The 20,731-nt window shown below is 32.6% G+C and overlaps 1 protein-coding gene across 1 annotated transcript in view; it reads left to right on the top strand.

Moving 5' to 3' along the window:
• LOC132556915 (unconventional myosin-Va-like) overlaps window positions 1-20,731 on the top strand; it is a 94,640-nt gene that overhangs the window by 31,943 nt on the left and 41,966 nt on the right. The window contains exons 18-32 of the mRNA XM_060221372.1: window positions 2,517-2,614; window positions 3,743-3,829; window positions 4,332-4,443; window positions 6,607-6,818; window positions 7,326-7,440; window positions 8,082-8,273; window positions 8,712-8,801; window positions 9,295-9,528; window positions 10,122-10,206; window positions 10,693-10,940; window positions 11,280-11,384; window positions 12,401-12,562; window positions 12,812-12,985; window positions 16,371-16,497; window positions 18,766-18,955. Coding sequence (XP_060077355.1) covers window positions 2,517-2,614; window positions 3,743-3,829; window positions 4,332-4,443; window positions 6,607-6,818; window positions 7,326-7,440; window positions 8,082-8,273; window positions 8,712-8,801; window positions 9,295-9,528; window positions 10,122-10,206; window positions 10,693-10,940; window positions 11,280-11,384; window positions 12,401-12,562; window positions 12,812-12,985; window positions 16,371-16,497; window positions 18,766-18,955 — 2,231 coding nt within the window. The remainder of the gene's footprint in view (window positions 1-2,516; window positions 2,615-3,742; window positions 3,830-4,331; window positions 4,444-6,606; window positions 6,819-7,325; window positions 7,441-8,081; window positions 8,274-8,711; window positions 8,802-9,294; window positions 9,529-10,121; window positions 10,207-10,692; window positions 10,941-11,279; window positions 11,385-12,400; window positions 12,563-12,811; window positions 12,986-16,370; window positions 16,498-18,765; window positions 18,956-20,731) is intronic.

The raw sequence follows: 20,731 nt of genomic DNA on the forward strand, positions 1-20,731 counted from the left end.
TTACATCGCTGTAAAATTAAAATTAATATTTTGCCTGAATGCTTTAAAGGGATATATCGCTCAAATTGCAAAATTTCTGTTTGTACATTTTAAGGATTAAATCTGATGATTTTTTAAACTATTGTTAGCGTACAAATATATATCTCCTGTGGTCAGTTTGGACAGGCAAAACAGAATATTTCCAGTCAATATAAATTTGACTGTCTAAATATAGTGCAACGGGAAATCTGAAATCGAAGGATCAGTGAATCATTGATTTTAAGTAGAGTATTGGGTAAATACACAAGTGTGTTTGTTGTTTACTAAAATTTCAGCTGGGGTTGCAATTTTATAACGGCATTAGGCTTTTTTTCTGTTGTTTTTATAATTACCTAAATATTCCATTCAGTTCTGCTAAACTTGTTATGATGCAATTTCGGCTGTGCAACGTTTGTAAATTGATTCCAAGAGATCTATAAAGAATATCCCAAATTTAAATATCATCTTTATTTTAATGGTAAATTTAGGTGTATCATTTCTCATCAGAACATAAGTAGATAATTATGTACAGTTTACTTTAAAAGCAGCTAAGAAATCCTAACTTGTGTGGAATATCCCTTTAAAATCTTCAAAATGACTTTCTGCTGGATTACATGATAAGCCTGCGCCTGTCAGTCTGTCAGTGTTAACAGTGAACAGATGTGTCGGTTAGAGAAAAAAAAATATTTGTTTTATTTTTGTTGAAAAAAGCAGTTGTGTGTGAAAGTGTGCTGCTGAACTGTGAAATACAAGTATAAAACATTTGTTTTTATTCAATCAAATGAAATAATAAAATTATCTTAACATAATATTTCAATTAGAACCATAAAATTTTAATAAAATAATAATATTTGAATGTAATATAGAATAATTTTTTTATTTTGATTAATTTTTTATTTATTTATTTATTTATATAAAGTAAACCATGATACAATATATTTTGAAATTGATAAGGCAGCTTTTCGATATTTTTTCAAATAGAAAAAATGGTTACTATTAACTTGCTAATTTGACAAGAAACTACATGTGTATTAGGTTATGTTTTCTCAATAAAAACTCTTATTTGTGAGGATGACCAATCAAATGTGCTTTTACATCTTCATTCATAATCCAACTGTGTTTGTAAGAGTACATTTGATTGGTTGCTAAGTAGTGAGTGTGTCAGCCATTACTAATGTTAAGCTTGCATCACTAACACAAAAAAATTGTGAATCAGGACTAATCTATGTATTTATGCAGATTTAAGTGTATAATATTATGTTAGTAAACCTGGACCATCATTCAGAATATGTCATTCCTTTTTAAACATTTTATTTTATTTTTTAATATTGAAATAATTTTTTTTACAACTAATATTCTGCATGAAATTAAAACATTCCCCATCCTGGAATCCTGAAGTTCCAAATACTAATTTTTAACATTCCCGTGTTTTTAATATCCATTTTTAACCAGAATTCCAGTTTGCTTTGAAATAACTTTTTAGACATTTTTAGGAGGTTAAGATTGATATGCTCAGTACATATTTCTGTTACTTTAAACACAATATCAGAAGAAAAGTATTTTAAATAATTTTGTTACAAATTTGTCTTTTACAGTTAGAATTATATGGCATGTAGATTTTAGCAAAAATATTGATATATATATACTATTGCAGGAAATACCTAACATAGTTTTAATGGTGTTTGTTGACTTTTACTAATATTAAATATTTAAAAAAAGCATGCAGGATGGTGACTAGATTTATGTAGTATTTTATCAAAATTTTAGTTGTAGTTATTGGAATAATGGATTTTAATTTTTATATTTGTTTTTGATAGAATTTGATATTGGTCTTCATGATATATAAGAGTAAAACCTAATTGTAAAAATCTCTTGTGGCCATATAAATCAATTTGTTACGTCTCTCAAGCATTATAATTGTTTAAAAATTTTTAGAAAATATTTAGCATCATTCATCAAACTTGTATCATGAATTCATTAGTAAGCAGTATAATCACATGACTTTGGATAAATCATGTGACTTTGGATAAATCACATGACTTGGATAAGTTACCTGATGTTGAAAATATCACATGACTTGGATAAGTCTCATTTCACTTGGGATAAATCAGGAAATGTCTTGGTTGGTCAAATGTTGTTGGATAAATCACATGATTTTGGTATGTCACATGACTTGGAGAAATCTCATGTGACTTGACATGTTCGATAATGGAAGGAATCGCTATCAAAACAATAAAATCATTATTTTTATTTTGTTGTCAAAAACAATTTGTGAAGAAAATTGTGTAAATATTGCCATGGTCTTACGAGATATCAATATTTATGGCAAAAATTAAGATAATTTTGAATTTTTTTAATACAACTTCAATTTGTATACAATTGAAACCCTGATTTAACCCTTATTTAAATTGTTTGTTGTGGTGTTTAGGAAATAATTGTTTTGATTTCATGAATTTTGTAAACTTTTTATATTTGTAACAAATATTCTGTGTTTCCAGTTCCGAGATTCTCTGAAGATGTTGATGGAGACACTAAACGCTACCACTCCACATTACATCCGTTGTATAAAACCTAACGACTTTAAGGAACCATTTACGTGAGTGTTGATGCCAATTAATAATTAATACATAAAGCAAGTTCAGAATTTCATTTTTTTCACAATCATAAAAGCAAACTGATGGTATCATTTCGCATATGGATGTATTTATGTGCTGTCTTCTTTTCTCTGTTATCAATGTTTGTCACCTTGACTTACATCTTGTTCCAGGCTGTTTTCTTATTTGTAACTTCATTTCATTAAGGACTCAAACTCAGAGATTTAATGGAATAATTGTCAATGTTAAAAGAAAAATAAATAGAACAATTAATATTTTTGTGTCACAAGGGTGAGGTCAAAGGTTATACTATCAATGGAAATTTTCACCAGTAAAATGACATCTCTCTATTACATAAATTCTTAAAAGATTTTGACAAAATTTAATTCAAAGATTGGGTATTAAAGTATCTTTCTGTAGAAAACCTCTTTTTTGTTTTGAATCTGACCCCAAAAAAGTACCTGCGCATTATACTCGAGTGTGCACTATACCCACAAATTTACGCTACTTGTATTGAATTTTGAAATGTTATGTGTGAAGGTCAAGGTCACCATTCTGTGAAGGTCTGGGTCACCACTCTGTGAAGATAAAGGTCATGTTACACTATGTGTGAATATGAAGGTCATCATTTCTCTTCATGTAAAAGTCAAGTTTAGCATTGCTGATGTGTGAAGGTCAAGGTCACTATTACATTATGTGGGAACAGTCATGTTATGCAGGAATTTTCATAGAAGTCTTTTATTTCCAATCAGGAGATGCCATCAGATTTTAGGTGACTTTGTTTAGAGAAATATTTGTCTTCTCTGCATGTTGAAAAAAAAAAGAAAAAAAGAAACATATTTCATAACTACATTTTCTGCCATATTCCACTTCAAACTGCTGACTATAAGATAATAGGTTTATTTCCCGAGGCCGAAGTTCACCATATGTAGTGTGAAAAGCTGAATGTCTATTTTTAGCCATGTCATATTTGTACCATTGAAGAGCAGGACCTAAACTCTGGAATGTAAACTCATCTAAATTAAAATGTTTCAGTCCAATATTTACCTCAAAATCTTGTGTCAAAAATTGGACATTGGCAAAAATTTTTTTTACAAGTTTGATTAATTTTGACATGTTATTTCGTGTAGGTTTGAGCCCAACAGAGCTGTGGAACAACTACGAGCCTGTGGAGTGTTGGAAACTATACGTATCAGTGCTGCTGGCTACCCCTCAAGGTAAGGTCAAAGGTCACAACCTTTAAGAAGGTCATTTGTGTTTACCTTGATTACCCAGAACTCAGCTGATGCAGTTTCTTTTATACAATTCTGGAGTCCTTTTGTACAGTTAAGAAGTATGTTTTCAGTCTGTTTTACCAGGGTAGATAGCCTTTTGTACAGATAAGAAGTATGTTTTCAGTCTGTTTTACCAGGGTAGATAGCCTTTTGTACAGTTAAGAAGTATGTTTTCAGTCTGTTTTACCAGGGTAGATAGCCTTTTTCTGGAATATTAGATAATAGACACTTCTGTTCATTATAGACACAAATAGAATTTTAATTTTCTGATGGATTTGAGAGAGAAAAAAATAGAAAAATTATAATTTCTTCAAGAAACAAAATTTTAATTTAAAATGGTTGAGAATGCAATGATATAAATGTTAAATTTGGAACTCTTTTCTTTCTGGAATGTTGTTTTACTCATAACTGGTCACTATAATAATTGTATTTTTCTGTTACCCAGGTGGACCTACAGTGAGTTCTTCCAGAGGTACAGAGTCCTGGCAAGGTCTAAAGATATCAACCGATCAAACCCCAGAAAGACATGTGAAAACATTCTTATCAAAATCATACAGGTGAGGTCATAGTTGAAAGGTTATATTGATAGGTCATGGTGATTGTGATATGGAAATGTCAAGGTTATAATTTTGATTTCAATGTCAATTAAGTTTTGGTCATATCATGTGTATTAAATTGAAATTGAAAAGTATATATTTGAAATAGATACTTTTTGGTTAGTCTGTATAAAATATAAGGTGATATTAAGTTGGACATGTTTGATGATTGTTTTCATGCTCTATTGTATCTTTGTTATTGACTTGGTTCTCCTTTTGAGAATATGACATTACTTTCTTGGATTGACCTATGTTTACATGACGGGTGTTGTTGATAAAGCTTACTCTTCTGAACCACTTGGCATTATTCTTGTACATTTTTAGGGGTCTCCATGTAAATCTTTCCGTTGTCTATATTTAGCATTTGTTGTATGTGTCTTAACTTGCAATATTTTGCAGATTAATTAGGACCAGAAATATTTAGGTATTCTTTTATTTGGGGCCTGATAAGTACAGTCAGTATATTCTATAAATCATAGGGATCTTAATATATCTGAAATATTCTATACTTTTTAAGGCCATCTAAGCATGTTTTACCATACACATTTTCAGGGCCGTGGTATGTTTACTACAAAAGATATTATAATATACACTGCTGGGGCCTTTATTATGTGTTCTATATTTTGTCCAATGTTTAGATTTAAGTGTGAAACATTCTGCTATACATTTGTCATGGCCTTGATGACTCATATACATCGCTAGAACTTGGATTTGTTATGCTTTCTGTTTAAGGTTAGAATCTCTTTAAGTGTTATGTACTGTATTATACATTGTTAGGGCCTTTATGTGTATACTTTATCCTATACATTGTCAGGGCCTTTCTGTATACTTTATCATATACATTGTCAGGGCCTTTTATGTGTATACTTTATCCTATACATGGTCAGGGCCCTTATCTGTATACTTTATCCTATACATTTTTGGGCCTTTATCTGTATACTTTATCCTATACATTATCAGGGCCATTATCTGTATGCTTTATCCTATACATTATCAGGGCCGTTCTCCAAAGCTTATACACAAGAAAAAGAAGTTAGTGGAGGTATTCTGTATGATTAAAGTCCTCAAAGTTCTTTGTCACTCAATAACAATTCACAGTTTTCCTGATTCTCTTCTGTATTTCAAGATTCTGGTAACTTTGTCTTTGATAAGCCCAGGCATTACTTCAAAGCCTAATTGTTCTGGATTATTACAGAAGAAAAATCACGATCTAGAAAATGATTTATCTGTCATTTCCATTCCAAATTAATGAATTTTATAAAAAAAACAAAAACAAATCTGTAAATATACTGTTTTACAATACAAAGGCTGTGAGACTTTTTAAAGAATTTTAAAACTTCAATATTCTTTGAAAGAAAAATTCTGTGTATTGAAACAACTTTGCATGGATGATATTGAAAATCCTATGGTATCAGTGCATGCTCATTTTGGGACTGAAAAAATCATTCAGTGTATTATACCATTTAGAAATTTGTCGAAAATGATGCTATTTGTTTATAGATACATCAGAAAAATATTAAGATTTCAGTGTAATTGTGAATTGGTAGCATGACGTTCAAATGCAGTATTCAGATAATTAAGTTTTTTTTTATCTAACAGTTGTTGACAACAAAAATGTTTTCTTGTTCTTACTAACCCATTTTCAAAGTTTATTGTCATTTAATGTCACCAGTTAAAATTTGTTACGATAATAACCACATCTTGTACAGTTTCAGCCACATCAATCCCGCATACAAAATAATTCATAAAAAAATTACTTTTGGTAATTGTTTCTCCTGTATTTACAGTGATTGGTTTTGTATTTGTGGACATATGTAGATATACAAACATCTTTTTTTTTCTGTTGATAAGAAAAAAATCTGTTTTGCAGCAGCAGCAGAACTTTAAAGCCTGTATATAAGATCTAGACATTGTATTTATATCTTTGTTATAAAATTGATGATTGTGTCTTATATTTTGCCTGTTTAGATGTGTGGTAATAGTTAATTAGACGTATTATGAATGTTTAAAGATCTGATGTGATTAATTCTAATTTCATAAAACAAAATTTACGGAAAAAAAGGGGGCAAAAAAAACAGAAATATAGTCGTCATCATATAACTGATATTTTCTTTTTTGAATCAGGACCCAGATAAATACCGATTTGGTAAAACGAAAATATTTTTCCGTGCTGGTCAAGTGGCGTATCTGGAGAAATTACGATCGGAGAAACTCCGTGCTTGTGGTGTCATGATTCAGAAACATGTCAAGGGCTGGTTGGCACGGCGACGGTACAAGAAGATTATGCGGTCTATAAAACTGATACAAAAACATGGACGGGGAGTGTTGGCAAGAAGGTAATGTCGATCAGACTCAACATAGTTACCTCCCTTTACCTGTTAGGTACTGTGTAATGGGTTATTTTGCTGGGGTGCAAATCTCTAGGAAACATTAAGATATGAAATGTAAGATTTTCTGTGTAAGTGGAGCAGGTCCCTCTCATACCTATGGATAGAAAACACAAACATAAAAGTTTCAAGATGTTTAGTAGACTGGGTGAAATAAGGCTGATTATACTGACTTCAATTACATGTAATTATTCTGATATATATCAGTAAGTAAAATATGTGTTTAATATATGTATTTAAGATATGTGTACATATACGAAAACATCTAAAAATGATTACAACTACGTGGTGATGATGATATAGCTCTGAAATAAGCAACAAGTCTCATTCATATAATATTTCTTTGCAAATATGTTTCACAAAAGAATTGATATGTTGGCTCACCTATTCCCTGTGATTCTGATGATGTTTTGTGTGATGTTCAAACAATTTTTAACTTGTCGTTTTTTCACATAGACATGCTAAATTTCTCCGTGAGACGAAGGCCGCTACAAAGATCCAGAAAACATTTAAAGGTTTCCAGGCTCGCAAAGTATTTATGATCAAGAAAAAAGCTGTGGTCAAGATACAGGTAAGCTATTAGATTGCATACAATATGTAGAAAAACAACAGCCATTGATTTACAGATAGGTATAGAAAAACGAAAGGCACTAGGCACGAAAATGATAGCCACGAAAACTATAGCCATTAATTTACAGATGGGTATAAATAACATAAGCCACAAAAACGATAGCCACTGATTCACAAATAGGTAAAGAAAAACAAGAGCCACGAAAATGATAGCCACTAGCCAGGAAAATGATAGTCACCAGCCATGAAAACGATAGCCAGTGATTTACAGATAGGTTTAGAAAAACAATGACTATGAAAACAATAGCCACTAGCCACGAAAATGGTAGCCACCAATTTACAGATAGGTAAAGAAAACGATACAAGTCCTTGTGAGCCACTATCGTATTACAGGTAGATAAAATATGTATCCTATCTGGAGACTCCAGCTTTCCTTGTAAGTATGTTTATCATTTAATATTATTTATATCTTGTGTAAACACAGGCACTGATACAAGTTGTTGTTGTAGTGAATTTGTTGGAAAGGCTATAGATAGTTTGCTGGTAGGACGGAATTATAATTTTCATCATATCTTTAATCAAAATCATTGAATTGCTTTCCTGCATTAGGTATGTTGTCATGGTAACACTTTCTGTCACTAGGCTTGTATCCGAGGATTATTTGGAAGAAGAATGTATCAGAAACAGATGCACGAACACAGAGCCATCGTCATTCAACGTCATGTTCGAGGTTGGCTCCAACGACGTCGTTATCGTAAGATCATTCATGGCTTCATCTTAATTCAGTCTCACTACCGACGACGCAAGGCTAAGGCTCAACTCAAGATTCTCAAGGTAAGACTCAACTCGATGTTCTCAAGGTAAGACTCAACTCGATGTTCTCAAGGTAAGACTCAACTCGATGTTCTCAAGGTAAGACTCAACTCGATGTTCTCAAGGTAAGACTCAACTCGATGTTCTCAAGGTAAGACTCAACTCGATGTTCTAAAGGTTAAGCTTAATTCAAGATTCTTAATTCTGATCCTAGTAGAATATTGTATTGAACTTTAAAATGAGAAATAAGAATGAATTAGAAAATCTGTATGAAATGTATTTTTTTCTTTCCTACTGAACATTTTACTTGTGATATAGTATATATTTATGTGATTAGAATTTGTTGAATATTTCTAAACGATTTGAATATATTGCTATTGTTTCTTTGTGTTGGCTACAAACGATAATTTTCATTACATGAGAGATATGGTATCTGACCTTACGTTATTTTTTTTTCAGATCGAGGCTAAGTCGGTGGAGCACATCAAGGGAGTTAACAAAGGACTGGAGAACAAGATCATTGAGCTGCAGCAGAAACTAGACAACAGGGTAAAATCAAGTACTCCATACATCAAAACTTTTCTGATCATTAAATTCTAGTACAGGCTGAAGTTTGTCATGATTTGAAAATTTAAATTGTATTCTGATGGACAGATTTAGCAGAAACTCCATTCATTTTTGTATTAATCTTTTCTTACTTTATAATCCCTTAAAATGTAACCTTTCTTAGATTTCTTTCTTTTTGTATAAAATTTTTTCACTCACCTTGAAATGTTTCCTTTCACCAAGGCTCACAAAAATGAAAACTTATGATGAATGAAAGGAGTTTTCTTTGTAGAATTTACATATTTGTGCCATAAAAGGAGACCCTGCCTGGTGATAAGGCCCCTCCTCCCACCCCTCCCCCTCACCTCCATCCTCTCACCCTCCCCACCTCGACTTTGTGTCAGAATTTATGTGTTGGCCCCCTGTGCTTATTGAAGAAGACATAGACGCTAGTAAAAAAATGTTGTGGTAATATTGTCATTTTTTTTCTCCGCAGAACAAAGAAGTGCAACAGGTGAAGGTCAAGGAAGTGGAGATCGCAAACATGAAGACGGAGATGGAAAAGCTTCGTCAGAACAGCAGCATGGCCGAAAAGTCAACCAACCGCATCACCGAACTACTGAAGCAGATAGAAGAATTGAAGGAAGAATTGGCAAGAGAGAAGGGCGAGAAACAAGACCTTGTATCAGAGAAGGAACTCATGCATAAAAAGCATACAGAGGTAGGCAGTGTATAGAGGTAGGCAGTGTACTGAGATAGTCAGTGTACTGAGATAGTCAGTGATTATTTCCAGCAATTATTTACAGCGATTATTTACACGAAAAGATGCTGAATTGATTCTGCCAATATAAAGGAGGTATATATGATGGGAAAGCAATTGGTCTTTAGTGTGTTTGTGCCATTTTATAGACAAAGTTTTTCTTGAACTTTTGTAATGCTTTCTATGGTAGTCAAGGTTTCCTTAGATTACGGAAGATTTTTGAAACTTGGACCTGGTTCATATAGATATAAAAAAATCATTGAATTTCAGCCTTTCCTGAAAAAGCTTGACAGTGTGATGCCTGGAAGGCTTGGAGTGTGGCACCAACACCTTGAAAAACACTTAAATTTAAGACTGAATTGCAAATTCTTTTATGTCTTCCTTAAATTTTCATGAGATATTTTGAAATCTACAAAAATCAGAACTCTTAAATGAAACTGATGTACTTTTGTCAATGTCCGTGAAAGAACAGGGTAATGATTTTAAGGATTGACTTTCGCCAAAACTGAGATGATAAGTTTCTACAACGGTACTTTGTAATTCTTTGTTTCCAGTCCTCAAAGATGTTGATGGATGAAAATGTTTCCATCAAGGAACAATTAAACAAGGCGAATGAGAAACTGCGGGACCAAGAGAAACAGTCAGCAGGTACGTTAATACAAATTTTTATCATTCATATTGTTAAATGTCAATGATAATTTTAACATGGTTATGAATTCACCACCAGTTTCCCTTTTATTAGAAGTTGATTGAAGAGATATGGCTTTTTTTTTTTTTCGTTTTCTTTTGTTTTGTTTTGTTTTACTGTTTTGCATTGTAATCTTTTGTGAGGAGAAAGGGTTTAAGGTAAAGTTCAAACATCAGAGTTTGCATTGAAGTCGTTACTGTAGCCTAAAAGAAGGACCACATTTGATCTTAAAGATGGACCTATTTATAGAATAATTTGTTAATTTGCTGTGGATGTTATTTACATTGAAAACAACACATTTTATCTTCTTTTTCATTAAGTTATTTTTGTAGTTTATCAGTTAAATCTATGATACATATAAACTTTATTAGATATTAGAGGAGGGGAGATAACTCATAACTTTGTCCGAATTTGACATTATCTATATTTGTGTTTATTTCCTTCAGATACCAGTAAAGAGCAGTTAGATACTGCTAATAAAATCATGCTGGCAGAATTTGAGTCGGAACGTGCTCATCATCAACGTCTGGTCAAAGACTATGCTCGTCTTCAACAACGTCTAGAAAACCTTCAGGGCGAAATGCAGGTCTTGACAAGTCCACAGGGACACAAGCGAACACCCTCAGACATCTCTGCTATCAGTCTAGAGTCGTACGCGAGTTCTATCTCGCCCGAGGATTTTGAGAAGGAATCAGTATGTACTCATTGTCAGATGTGCAACAAATATTTGTTGTCCAAAACAAAGAAAAATTCTGTAAATCTTGCTTTTTAAAAGTATTTTAGAGTGAAAATGACATAGCTTGAAAATACAACTGATCAAAAATACCACAGTTTGTTTAATAACTTCTGTGAAAAATGCTTTTAGTTTCAAGTTTTCAGTAAAACTAATACAATCAGGATTGTTATTCCAGGTATTGATTTTCATCTTAAAGTACTTCAACCTTTTTAAAGAAAATTTATTCCGAAAGACTAATTTTAGTTTGAAATTGATGGAAGAAGAAACAAAATGGATAACTTTGCTGATAATTTGTAGGATCAAGGTTATGAAACTACAGAGAAGAAGAAAAAGAAGGGACCCGCCCCCGCCCCACCCACCATCAGTGTGGATACAGTTGCCAATGGAACTCATGTTGACAAGGTACATTACACATTTAACGGATAACCAAGTTTCTGTAAATCGTTCTCGTAGTAAATTATGTGTTGGTGATCCAAAACATGGTTGTCAAACTTCATATGAACCTCGTAATCAGCCATTAATTGTATTAAATTTCATTATATAGAAGTACAAAAGATTTGATATTCATCAATGATATAATGTTATTACAGAATAGAGAAACCTTTCTGAGATCTGACTACAGTAGGTCCTAATCCAATGTTAAATATTTCAATTTCTTCAAATTCTCTAAATTGTACTGAAAGGTTACTAAATGTTGATACAAACACTTACTTACTTGTTATGAGGTGTGTATAGGTTTTCATCGACCCAAATGATACCCTGAGGTCATCCCGAGATTTGATAAACATACTAATTAATCTTGAGGTGCATAAAAGTTTCATCATAGAGCCAATGTATAAAGGGTCTGAGTGGTTAAGATGTCTGACCGTCTGTATCACAAGCCCTCCACCTCAAGGGTTTGTTGATTCAAGGAATACATAGGGCAGTTGCCAGGTACTGGCCACAGGTCAGTGGTTTTATATATAATGTAAACTTTATTTATTTTACAAAAATTGTGACACAAGTTATGTCAACTTATACTTATCACTCTTGTTGGCCCGGATGTAAGTGCTTGAGGGGTCTTATTGTGGGAGGAAACCGGAGTACCTGGGGAAAACCCACGTGGTCAGGCAGGTGACCCTCACCTTTCCACGTCCGTTACGGGAATCGAACCCCGGACGGCTAGGTGAAAGGTGAGTGTGTTACCAATGTGCCACCCGACCACCCGGTTTTATTCCGGGAACTCCAGCTTTCCTCCACCATCCAAACCTGGCACATCCGTAAATGACCCTGGCTATTAATAGGACCTAAAGCAACAATAACCCAATTCATAACTAACTCTGAGGTCAGTATGAGGTTTGATAGAGATAATTAATGACTGAAAGTGAGGTTCACATGATGTTTTATGAACCTTGTCAATGTCTTTTTTATCATGACAGGATATGGACATTGGACTTGTCCTGAAGTTGCAGAGCCGTATAAAGGAACTTGAAAAAGATAAAGATTCCCTACAGAAGAAAGTGGACAATTTTGAAGATGGAGGAAGTCCCATGCATCGATCCTCAGCTGTTATCTCTGATTCTGCATTTGATGCTCTCAAGGTCAGTTTCAACATTCTAAGGTGAAGGTCAAAGGACACTTAATGTCACATTAGTGTTGTTTGTTGTCATCTTCATTATTTACTAGTTGTAGTTTCAGTAAATAGAGTTGTATGAAATAAATTTTATTTTGTTTTAGTAATTTCTTCCTGTTGTGTAGAGAAATCATGTAATGTTGAATAATGATCTCCATTTAAGGTATAAATCAACTTTGACCTTTGTGTAACCTTAACCAATTGACTCTGTCAACAGAAACAGCTGGTGAATGCTGAAGACGTAGAAATTGTCATAAAATTACAAAAACGAATCAGGGAATTAGAAACAGCAAAATCTAAGCTTGTTGATGAATTAGATGAACGCGAGGAAGAGGATGAGAATATGGGATTCAAAATTATGACTCCCGAATATGCCTATAATAACCTGAAGGTATTCTTGGTTACAGGGAAGCTTGTGTGCTATATAAAACTGTAGTTAGTGGTGGAATTTGACTAATCTTTTCATTTTACTCTCTAAATATATGTGTCTGTACTTCTACTGTATTTTATCCTGAAATAAGTCCCCTCCCATACTGTAAAAGTTCCGTATTTAAGTTTCGAAAGGCTTATTTTTTAACAATTTTAACTTCCTAATTTTAAAATCGATGACTCTTTAAAAATGTAGAAAGGACTTATTTGTGGATGAATACGGAAATCTTTAACTTTGTAATACTTTGCCTTACCATCTGATGGTATTCTTGGTCGCAGGGAAGCTTGTCTGCTATATACGCCAGTAGCTAGTCGGTGGATGTTTAATGATCTTTGTTATCTACAAGTTAGTTAGTTATTAATGAAGTAAATGTTCTGATTTTTTATGAGAAAATTTTTTTTGCTATTTTACAAAAGTGGAAGAAAATCTCCCACAGATAGATTCGTTGAAAAACAAACAAATGGAGAAATTCATAGTGTTTCATAATTTCTTTGAAAAATATATCTTTTTGGCTTCAAGCTTTTCCTAAAATCACAAAAATTTTGAACTGTCAAAGGAAAAAAAAAGACATTTGTTTGTAAGGATATAATGTTGTTATATTTGCTGTCATTAAGAATTGGCTGAACTGAATTTCAGCTGGTATTTATAATATAATATGATATTAATCAAACAGGATCACAGATATACTGCTGGAATTTTACAAGACAATGTTTTGCAAAATTTTATGCATGTGAGCTAAGTGAGACCAGTTCAAAGTATTAGCCCAGCAAAATTCTACACTATACAGTAATATTTAAATTTTATCAATATTGATGTTTTTTGTACTCTATCTTAACATGAAGGTGTGTCTGGTTTGTGGAGGTGTGGTTGTTTTTCTAGCTTGTTGGTGCAAGTTAAAAAATAAACAAATAAGATCTATTGTTCTGGTAATTATTTTACTGTATAGTTGGTATAGTAATTAAGGATTTAATTTCCCAATATCAGTGGTAGATAAAGACAAAATGAAAGTATATATTCAGTGATAATTTCTATAGTGAATGAAAATTGTCAAGCAACATCATATTTTCTTGTATACATGAGCATATTTCATTGACTTGCACAAAATTTAATATCTGTGAACTAGCTAAATTTGGAACATGGGAAAATATTACCTCACAAAATTAACCAACTATACAGTATGTATACAGTCAAACCTGTCTATAAAGGTCACTCAAGAGAGCAGAAGAGAGTGACCTTAATACACAGGTGGCCACTATATAGAGGTTCAATTTCTATGAATTGCTTTACACCAGGAATATTAAAAATGTGACTTTTATACTCAGATGACCTCTATACAGAGGTTCAATCTTTATGAATTACATTATGAAGACAACCAAAAAAAAGTGGCCTTTATAGACAGGTGGTCTTTGTATCAAAGGTGACCTTTAAGACAGGTTTGACTGTATAACCAAACAAAACAAGTACTGCATTCCTTATTTTAAAATTCATCTTCAGAATATATCTATTGACTGAAAAATTAAAGTTTGAATAAGAAACATTAATATTCAGTCGCTGGTAGATTCCTTAATGAAGAACAAGTAACATAATGATTAAGTTACGAAATTTTTTTTGTAAAGTGCATTAAATTGTAACAAATTTTAAGAAGATGCTCACTCAAGCTTAATATATAAAGTTGATATCTATGCTAACTCTTTGAAAATGTATACTCTAAACAAAATGATGTACCAAGGTTTATTTTTATCTGAATTGAATTTCAGTCAATTTCTGATCATTGTAGTGTTCTTGTTTTGCGCTATCAAATTTTAGGGCATTTTTACATTTGAACCATTAAGTGTAAATGATGAATTAACTTATTCACAATATGATATATTAACAACATGCAATTAGTGAAATATTTTAGTGAATTATCTCTAGTGTGAAAAGCATGAAGATACAATATCCACTAAGTTATAGTATCATTACAGTTTGATGTTTTAATGAACGGTTGGTGGATGTATTGTGTGTAAAAACTTTTTACCGTATATATCCTAAAATAAGCCCACATCTCCAACAGATACTATTGATTGTTCTCTTATAAGCCCACCTTTCTAATGATACTGTTCATTGTTCTGTAATAAGCCCACCTGTCTAATGATACTGTTCATTGTGTTATAATAAGCCCACCTGTCTAACGATACTGTTCATTGTTCCGTAATAAGCCCACCTGTCTAACGATACTGTTCATTGTTCCGTAATAAGCCCACATGTCTAACCAAACTGTTCATTGTTCTGTAATAAGCCCACCTGTCTAACGATACTGTTCATTGTTCCGTAATAAGCCCACCTGTCTAACGATACTGTTCCTTGTTCCGTAATAAGCCCACCTGTCTAACCAAACTGTTCATTGTTCCGTAATAAGCCCACCTGTCTAACTATACTGTTCATTGTTCCGTAATAAGCCCACCTGTCTAACGATACTGTTCATTGTTCCGTAATAAGCCCACCTGTCTAACCAAACTGTTCATTGTTCCGTAATAAGCCCACCTGTCTAACGATACTGTTCATTGTTCTTTAATAAGCCCACTTGTCCAACCAACTCATTCTTCAGTATTAAGCCCATCCCCTGACATTGATGTGAGTTCAGGTCACCCCTAGGCATCTCGCAGATCAAGTATGGCATTAATACAATATTATATTTGGAGTAAACAATTTTTTACACAGGTATACAACACAGAATATTTATCATCTCAAATGCATGCTTATGTAGTAAACAACATACTTCTAACATGCTTAACTATTTTTATAGTGTCTGTTTTATGCTAAAAACATTGTAGTGAGTCATAATTGTACTAATTCTTAGTTCTGTGTATTGATCCATAGATGTGTTCTAATGTAACTATTCTTGAACGAGAAAATCTGTTAATTGATGACAAATTTTTATTCTAAATCTTGTGTAATGTATATATGTGCTAACATTAAGAAATATCTACTTGCCAAAGGATGACAGGATGCCAAATTTAATGCATGATTCAGCCTTTTTTAACTTCACATTGTCATTCAGTGTACTGTATTAAGATTCATTTCTATATTGAAAGTGACCTTTTTGACCTCTTGGTATAGACTTGATGAAGAAAACTTTACCTGACTGTACTAGAAATATCCTGGCATTAAATTAACTAATATAAATATAATGAAAACTATATTTGTGTTCACCACAGGCAACAGTTTGCTCCAATTGGGAGCAAATTGTTATTAAGTGAAAATATCTTGTTACATTTTATGGTGTAGACATGTAAGCAATGAAACTGAGTTATATTGTGGAATATTTTTATGTCAATGGATGATTTTTACGTTTTTTATTTGGCAGATGCAAGAACTGGAAAATGAAAATGATAAATTAAAGCGTGAAGTAGCCAAGCTTGTCGCATCCATCACAGAAACAACAAACTTTGATCAAAACGTACAGCTAACACCTGCTGGTAAAGAGTTTTTGGGTAAGAAAATGATTACAAAATGTGTTTTTCATCAATATTTCTCACTGTAAATATGCATGCTGATGTAATAATGCTGCTTTTTTTCCTGCCCTTTTTAATAATTTATTATTTATATTAATTCCTTATCTTTTTTGTAAGTAATAAGAAGAGTTATCTTCCTTTAGATGGAAAACATATTAAATAATATTTGATGAAAATATTCAGATTATGGAAGAAAAATTTGAATGTAATCTCAATTTAACAACAAACTCACTTGTTACATCTATCAGAAACAAGGAAAGTTAACTGTTCGGTGATTATATACACTAAATTCCAATAATAATGCTGTGCTATACTTTAAGGGAGATAACTCTGATTTTTGTTATTATGATTAAGCTATATTTGCTAATATTAGAGTTTGACCAGAATTTCCTGACAAATTGAATTTTGTACTCAATAGATATTTGTCAGATATCCAGTATAAGGCCTTAGATGCCATATAAAAAGGTTTACATATATTCGCCATCTGTATGAGATCGGTATATTAAGAAAACGTTAACATGTCATGTCATTCTGGTTGGACTTTACTGAATTTTTATTCAGGGGAGATAAATCTGCTTTGTGGTGTCATTCCTGCTGCTAATGTTAGTGACGTATAAACAAGGGGAGATAACTAAATTAAGATTATACATAGTATGGATTTGCTTCTAAAAGTGAGTGTTATTTAAGGGAGATAACTCTGCTTAGTGATGTCTTTCTGATACATTTTAATGATACTGAAATACTGCCAAGGGGAGATAATTCTTCTATATGTAGTATATATTTGCTGATGATAGTATTATATAAGTATTATATTAAGGGAGATAACTGAGCTTAGTGTAGTCATTCCAATATATTTAATGGTGTCATGAGTATTGTCAAGGGGAGATAACTATATATAGTATGTATTTGCTAATAATACTGTAGTATTTTCTTTTCTTTTCATATCTATTGCTGTCTGTGTCTTCTGTTCTTTCCAACTACTAACTGCATGCTAATATTGCTGTCACTTCTGTGAACTCTGAACTGTGGTTGTGATGTGACCTTTGTTCTTGTTGTGAACATTGACCTCAAAATATGGTCATGGTGGCTGATCTTACCCCGTGTGGTTGCTGTGACTTTGTGTTGATGTAACATTAGCACAAGATTTAAATACTGACAGAATCAAAGTATTACAAGGTAAGGTTGGGTTATAGTTCCAGTATCAAATTTTGCAATCTCACATAATGATTGGAGATGTATACACTTTGCTATCACATAACATGTCCGTATTGTCACGGATGAGGAAGAAAAAACACTGTACCTTAAGTAATTGCTTTGGATGTCATGTGATTGGCCTTCCATATGGTGTTCTGTGAGGTAACCACCATTTACTACATGGAAACCCCACCTTAGAATGACCCTGGCTGTTCATGTGGTGATAAACCAACCAAACAACTCTATCTCATGAAATTGTAGCACCGCATTAGTTTTACTACAAAAAAAATGGTGTACTATTTACATACAAAAACCTGTAACCTAGCAACCAATCTGCTACCATTATACATGTACTCATACTCTAATTTGTATTTACTATATATTCTTGGCATGGTAATCTAATCTTGCTTTTATTATTTAATTAATATTTGATGCCTTATGTTGGAAGCAAATGTTTTAAAAGGCTGACCGTTGTATTGGCAGATTCAGTAAGCTTCCTCTTTTCTTTAAATTTTTTTGAGTTGATGGGTGAAACTTGAAGGGACATCACTCCCATAAGGTTGAATACAGTATGAAAATATATACGAACCTTCACTATTGTTTTATTACTTTTGGTATTGGTAATTGAGAATCTTTCCTAAAATAACCGTGATGTGGTGTGTACAGATGTTGTTCAGCTTGGCCACTGTATTGTTCTCTAATATCAATATAATCTGTAATAAGTGTTGTGACAAAACTGTTTCGCACGTCAAAGTTGGCTCAGTAACTACAGGTATTGATAGTTGCTTTTGCTGAATTAATTTTATGACTGTGTAACTTAGATTTGAATATATATCAGACATATCTACATCTTCTGAGGAGAAAAGTAAACAATTAAATTCAAAAATTCGTCGAGAAAGGGTAAAAAATTGAGGAAAACGAAATAAAAAAAATTTTTTTTATGTGGTACAGTAACAAAAAATGATAAAATTGTAAACACTTACTCAATCGAAAAATAGCCTTAAATACTTAATTTATCACTGTTTCTTATTAACATTTGATGTAACCCCACAGAACAATTTGAGGCAATGACAGATGAGTTGGAACGTCGCCGAGAAGAATGTCTCCAGTTACGTGCCATGATGGCTGAACGAAGTATCACTACACATGAGATTGCCAAGCAATCATATGGCGGTATCGACACTATTGTTAATGAGGACAACGAACTGGCCATGGCATACAGAACACAGAAGGAGCTTAACAGGTCAGAGTTATCTACCTTTACTTTCAGATATTTGATATAGAGTTTTTGGACATTTTAAAATAATAATGTGATTTCTCTCCAAATATTTAATTGTTTCTTTGCTTTAAATTTGTTTATGAAGAGTTGTCTCCCTTCATTTTAAATTTATCTGTAACTTCTCTTACATTCTTCCATCAACTTTACATTCAAGTTTCATTTTCAAGTGTGCATAAAAATAATGCTGTCACGATATGTCAACTGAATTTTTAAGTTGATTGAGAGGATTTTCTCTCTTTACAAAATAAACTTTACAGAATAATTTTTATTACTGTTTCAAAATTAAAATAAGTATAAATAAATGAAGAAATAAAATAAAAAAAAAAATAAAGAAAATAAAATATATATTCGTAGAATATCACCCCTGCTCTAAAACCATGTTAACTTATTAGTAAACAAGAAACAGACGATGACCAGCTTATCGGTCATTTTGCTGACAACTATTTTCTCTAGAAAGAACATTGTCATGGACAATTTCATCACAGATGCATGGAATATTTTGGATTAACATTGACCGCATTTGCTGGTAGATTACACAAAAAAATATCAAAAGGATATGAAATGTCGGATGGAATGAAGGGGAAATAACTCCTGTCTTCGTCATGGAAAGCTGCTGGACAACATATCACATTTCAGCTTAATCATGTGAATAACAGGATACTACATATCAGTAAAACAGTAAACAGATTGGGATTGTCACTAACTTCTGGCTATGGTTTGAGTGCCATAAAGTTTTATATGATGGCCACACTTAGCAAAAGCAAACAACACCATCACGTTCTGGAACAAGACCACAGAGTTGGAGGACTAGAGTCAGCAGCATTTCACGCAGATGTTACAGAGTCTAAAGTAAGTGACTGTTTTATTCCTTTGTAAATTCAGGAGAATGTTTACAGGATCATGTGGAAATTTTTTCAGAGTAATTCTGGAAATGTTGGGGGAGGCATAAAAGCTGGTAGAATCATTACAAAGTTATATTGACTGAAATGAATAATTTATTGCAGTTTTACTTAAGAAATTTGCAGAAAATGTTAAAGAATGAAAAATAGTCACAAAACGGTCATCCTGGCATCTTGTTTTTCTTTAAGAATTGTCAAAGAATCACTGCCTTTTATTTTACTGCGAGGTACGCAGCAACCTTTAATGTTTGTAATACATTAAAGCCTGTCTATAAAGGTCACTGCATAGTGGCCTTTATACACAGGTGGTCTTCATATAGAGGTCCTTTACTAGGAATGGTATCATACATAGGAACCCATAGACCTTATAGACAGGTATACGTTATACAGAGATGACCTTCAAAGACAAGTAGTTATATAGGGGTGATCTTTGTAGGCAGGTATTTCTTATATCGATGTGACCTTTATAGACAGGTATTTCTTATATAAATTGCTGACCTTTATAGTCAGGTATTTCTTATATCGATGTGACCTTTATAGACAGGTATTTCTTATATATATTGCTGACCTTTATAGACAGGTATTTCTTATATATTGCTGACCTCTATAGACAGGTATTTCTTATATAGGGTTTGCCTTTATAGAAAGGTATTTCTTATAAAGCATTGGCCTTCAAGGCAAGTTTCACTCTATCAGTTTGTAATTAATAGCAATTCAAGTTATCTACCACACCAGGTAAAATTTATATAACTATGCGTGCAGAGGGACATTTCTCAATATCTACACTATAAATAGGCCTTGTGACCCAGTAAGATATTATCTTCATGAATGGTTAAAAGAA

This window comes from Ylistrum balloti, unplaced genomic scaffold (genome assembly GCF_031769215.1).
Source record: "Ylistrum balloti isolate Yb309-2 unplaced genomic scaffold, AGI_CSIRO_Ybal_v1 Utg370602, whole genome shotgun sequence".
In the NCBI taxonomy this organism is placed as follows: Eukaryota; Metazoa; Mollusca; class Bivalvia; order Pectinida; family Pectinidae; genus Ylistrum; species Ylistrum balloti.